Raw genomic sequence first — 5,104 nt, forward strand, 5'->3', positions numbered from 1 at the left:
CTGCAGCGCCAACCCCTCCCCCACTGCGGTGTGCAGAGCCCAGCCCTGCACCCAGCCCTGCACTCAGCCTGCACCCAGCAGGCAATCACCCCGCACCCAACGAGCACCCAACTTTGCAACAACCCCCCCACAGCCACCCTGCAACCACCCTGCAACCATCCTGCACCCAGCACTGCAGCTGCGCTGCACCCAGCCAGCAGCAACCCTGCACCCAACCTGCACCCAACCTTGCAGTGACCCTGCACCCAGCCTGCACCCAGCACAGCATCGGCACTGCACCCTGCAGCGGAATCACTCTGCACCCATCCAGCACCCAGCCTGCACTTAGCATTGCAGCCATCCTGCGACCACCCTGCCCCCACGCTGCAACCACCCTGCACCCAGCGTGCACCCAGCATTGCAATGACTCTGCATCCAGTGTGATCCCAGCATTGCGATCACCCTACTCCCACCCTGCAATCACCCTGCACCCAGCGTGCACCCAGCACTGCAATCACCCTGCACCCAACCTGGAATCACCCTGCACCCACTGTGCACCCAGCATTGCAACAACCCTGCACCCAACCTGGAATCACCCTGCACCCACTGTGCACCCAGCATTGCAATCACCCTGCATCCAACCTGGAATCACCCTGCACCCACTGTGCACCCAGCATTGCATCACCCTGCACCCACCTTGCAATCACCCTGCACCCAATGTGCACCCAACACTGCACCCACCCTGCACCCACCCCACAACCAGCGCTGAGCCCATCCTGCACCCAGCCCTGCAGCAGGCACCCAGCACACTGTGGGGCTGCAGACAGCCCACGAGGGGTGGGGCACAGACCCCTGTCTCCCCCCCCACAACCCCCCATCCACGCCTCGGTTTCCCCACGTGCACACGCAGGGTTCCTTCGGGCAGGGCTCAGTGCCATCCCCTTGGCACAGTTTTGCAGGGGCAGCTCACTCCCCCTCCCCAGACAGGGAGGGCTGACCGTGGGGGTTCCTCCGCAGCCCCCCTCCCTCGCGTTGCCAGAGCAGCAGTTGGGAAATTCTGCTGACAGCAGCAAAAGGAGCGGGCGCGGGCGGGCGGCTGAGCCCACGTGCTCCGGCCCCATAGCGGGGGGCTGCGGGCAGCGGGTGGATGAAGGCCCCCAACCTCCTTCTGCCTGCAGCGAGGGGATGGAGAGGGAGAGGGGGGTGGCAGATTGGGGTGTGCAAAGGTGGGGAGGAGTGTGCGAAGCGGGGAAGGAGTGGAAGCATGCAGCAAAATGCGGGAGCGTGCAGGACTGACTGCAAAGGATGGTGCAGGGGTGTGCAAGAGAGGGCAGATGCACGCAGATGCACGCAGGACCGAGCGTGCAAAAGCACAGGGAAGGACTGTGCACGATCCCTCACAGACAGCTGTGCAGGACTGTGCAAACACGTGCAGGACTGAGGGTGCAGCAGCGTGCAGGAAAACGCAGCCGTGTGCAGGATCGAGTGCGCAGCAGCAGGTCCACGGGGCCCCCAGCCCCACCAACGTGTGCCCCCCACGCCCCTCCTTGCCCCATTTCCCTGCAGCACCCTGCTAACCCCTCCAGCACAGAGCAGAGGGCGCACAGCAGCACCCAAAGGTCCCCCCCATTGTCCCCAGTCCCCCTTAACCACGGCGCAGAGCGACCTTAACAGGGAAAGTGAGCTGCTGCCAGGCCCTTATCAGGGAGTATTTACAGCCGCCGTGTTCCCAATTAGACGTCAGGTGACTGCGGCTGCTGGGGACCCAGACGTTGGGGTCAAGGTCACGGGTTGGGGGTGGCAGAGGGGCGGCTGCTTCCCTTTGGGGACAACGGGATCGCGTGGCCTCCAGGAGCACCCGGCACCCGACACGGGGTCACCCACCGGGGTTTTGTCCGCACCCTGGTCGGCTGTGAGCTGCCCAAAGCCATCCCCGTTTGGTGACCCCCACATGGTGGGGGCTGCGGGGCGCACGTGATGCCAGTCAGACCGCGGTGGCTCCCGGGGGACCGAGGTGACACCCGGCACATCCGCCCGCGCCCGCCGTGATTTATGGCTCCGTCAATCCCCTTTGTTGGGATTACAGCCACCGGGTGCCCCCCTCGGTGTCATTATTCGTCCTTGGGCTGCAGCCAGCGCTGGGTGAGGAGCGGTCATACACTGCAGAGGGGTAATGGGACACGTCCAGGGATGGGGACGGGTCCTGGGGTGGGGACGGGTCCTGGGAGCACCGCATGCTGCTTTGGGTCTCCTGCCTGTAGGATGTTCTGCAGAGATTCATTGGCAAGCCCTGATCTTCCTCGCTGCTCTGCGCCCACCCTGGGTTGCAGAGGGACATGGGTGACATTGGGATGCACAGGGGATGTTGAGAAGCACAGGTGACATCAGGGAGCACGGTGTCCCAGCAGTACGGGTGAGACCCCTCCTCCGCCCCACAGGTGATGCGCTCAGGGCCTCGGGTCCCTGCCAAAAGGACTCCACCCGTTTGTCCCCCATGTGCCTGCTGCCACTGGGGCCACATGTGCCAGCAGGGCTCTGGCTGGGGACGTGCCTGGATAACACAGGAGCTGGCCTGAGGCACGAGCTCCGTTCTCCTGGCATGGCTCGGGGACCACTGTTGGCTGCCAAGCCTGGATGCTGCACCGTGCCTCAGTTACCCCATCTGGATCCCAAAGGCTTTGGGAGCGGCTGTGACCCATGTCAGAGCACAGCCCTGGGGACACACTGTGCCACCCAACCACTTCCCCCAGAACCAGCAGCACCCCTGAGACTGGGATCGGTGTCAGATGGAGAAAAGGGGACGGTGGGGGACACCCACTTGGGCTGGGAGCGATTTGGAGCACCGGGATCCTCTCTGCAAGGTCCGAAAGGGAAGGAAAGAGGGAAGGAAAGAGGGAAGGAACCCCCGTACCTCTCTCGCGGACGAAATAGGCCAAGTAGAGGTCGAGCTCCTTGACGGAGACGCTGATGTGGTGGGGCTGGATGCAGAGGATGGGGTTGGTGCACTGGCCCGCCTTGACCAGCCGCTCGCCGTCGGTGCTCTCCAGGGGGATCCCTTTGAAGAGGATGACCATGACCAGGTCGAGCCTCCACACCTTGTCAGCCTGCCGCAGGCAGTCGATGCGGCGCATTTTGCCCTTCTGGTCGGGGTTGGAGAGGACGCAGCACGACGGCTTCTTGCCGGTGATGGAGAGCACGAAGTCCTCGCGGCACTCGGGCCGGATGTCTTTGCGCAGCTTGGCCAGGAGGCGCGAGGCCCATTTCTGCTTCACCTCGGGCTTCTCGCTCAGCAGCTCGTCCTTCACCGCCCGCTCCTCGTCCTTCGTCATCCTCTTCTCGTGCTTCTTGAAGTACTTGCGCTTGCGGGCCTGCAGGTTGAACCAGGTGTAGGCGAAGGCCCGCACGTGGGGGAGCAGCGCCTCGATGAAGGGGTGGAACTCATCCTGTGGGGCACAGAGACAGCACGTCACCCCCAGGGCCCCGGAACGCAGCCCCAAACCCAACCTCATCCACTTGTAGGGCCACGATGGGGACAGGCCCCCAAACCCACCCCTGGCCACTTGTGGGGCCAGGCCCAGTGTCCCCAAACCCAACCTCATCCACTTGTAGGGCCACACTGGGGTCAGACGTAGTGTCTCCAAACTCACCTGTACGGCCCCATTGGGGCAGAACTGGTATCCCAAACCTGTAGAGCACCAGTGGGGCAGACCTGATGTCCCCAGACCCTCTCTTGGGCACATGTAGAGCCCCACCAAGGACGGATCTGGTGTCCCAAACCCAACCCCAGCCACTTGTGGGGTCCCAGTGGGGACAAACTTAATGTCCCCAAACTCTCCCATGTCCTCCTTTTGAGGACAGACCTAGTGTCCTTAAACCCATCTTCAGCCACCTGTGGGGCCATGACAAGGACAGGCCTGGTGTCCCCAGTCCAACCCTTAGCCACTTGTGGGGCCATGCATGGGGACAGACCAGGTGTCCCCAAACCTACCTCTGGCCACTTGTGCCACGCTGTGCCACGTCCCCATCCAGCCAGCACCCAGAGGGCAGGGACACGGCACATGGCCACCACAGGGACAGGGACCCCGATGCCACTGCGATGCCAAGGGGGGCACAAACATCACTCCCCGTCCCCATAAATCCTGCCAGGGTGCAATGGAGCCGTGGGGGCCACCCCACACCTCACCCAGATGCCAAGCACCTCCCAGCACCCGGGCTGCCATGTGGTGTGGGCATGGGGCGGGCACAGCGGGGCTCCCCCCGGTGCGAGGGAACTCCCCCCAGTTTGCCCCAGTTCTGGGCAGCCCGGCTGCTGGCGCGAGGCCCGGTGAGCAATGCGTGCTCTGACTGTCTTTTTCCATTTGGCTGCTGGACGAGTCCGTCCCCAAAAGAAAACAAGGAAAGTGCATCCATCTCCACAGCCCCTCCTTCCCGCATCCGATTCTCCCAGTTCGGAAAAATCCGTGCTTGGGTTTGCATTGGGAACAGCCCCCGCGCCCCAAATCCCAGCTGGGAGGCGGCAAAGCATTGCCACCAAACCCTTCAAAAATCATCTCCTCCCCTTATTTTCTTGCTTCCCTCCCGACTGCAATCGCAGCGAGGAAAGGGCGAAGCAGAGTGCAGGGTCTCAGTGCAGCCGGGAGGAGCTGCGCCTCGGCCACCGCAGCCCTGTCCCCAAGCGACCTCACTGCTCCCTGCTCCAGCACAGAGCCTCAGCCCCATAGCAGCCCCACACCGGCCCCACTGCCCCAGCACTGCCCCCGCTGTCCCCCAACCCAGCACAGCCCACCAGCACAGCACCACCAACCCCAAAAGTCCCCCCAGTGCACAAACCCAATTATTTTCCAGCACAATCCCACCCTGGAAGCTGATGGCCCCTACTTCAGTTCCATTTTTTCCCCCTACTGACCCCAACAGCATTACCACAGCTGTGGCCCTTCAGAACCCATAAAGGATCCATCCTGCGCGTAGGATCCATCCTGCCCTTGGGATCACATCATGCCCGTGGCATCCCATCCCACTCATGGGATCACATCCCACCCATAGGATCCCACCCTGCCCATGGGATCACATCCCACCCATAGGATCCCACCCTGCCCATGGGATCACATCCCACCCATAGGATCCC

General features: G+C 63.2%; 1 protein-coding gene across 1 annotated transcript in view; it reads right to left on the reverse strand.

The window, feature by feature from the left end:
• NFIC (nuclear factor I C) overlaps window positions 1-4,688 on the reverse strand; it is an 11,550-nt gene extending 6,862 nt beyond the window's left edge. The window contains 2 exon segments of the mRNA XM_031557109.1: window positions 2,891-3,422; window positions 3,968-4,688. Coding sequence (XP_031412969.1) covers window positions 2,891-3,422; window positions 3,968-4,039 — 604 coding nt within the window. The 5' untranslated portion in view covers window positions 4,040-4,688.
• Between the last annotated feature and the right edge of the window lie 416 nt (window positions 4,689-5,104).

Source organism: Meleagris gallopavo, chromosome 30, assembly GCF_000146605.3.
Source record: "Meleagris gallopavo isolate NT-WF06-2002-E0010 breed Aviagen turkey brand Nicholas breeding stock chromosome 30, Turkey_5.1, whole genome shotgun sequence".
In the NCBI taxonomy this organism is placed as follows: Eukaryota; Metazoa; Chordata; class Aves; order Galliformes; family Phasianidae; genus Meleagris; species Meleagris gallopavo.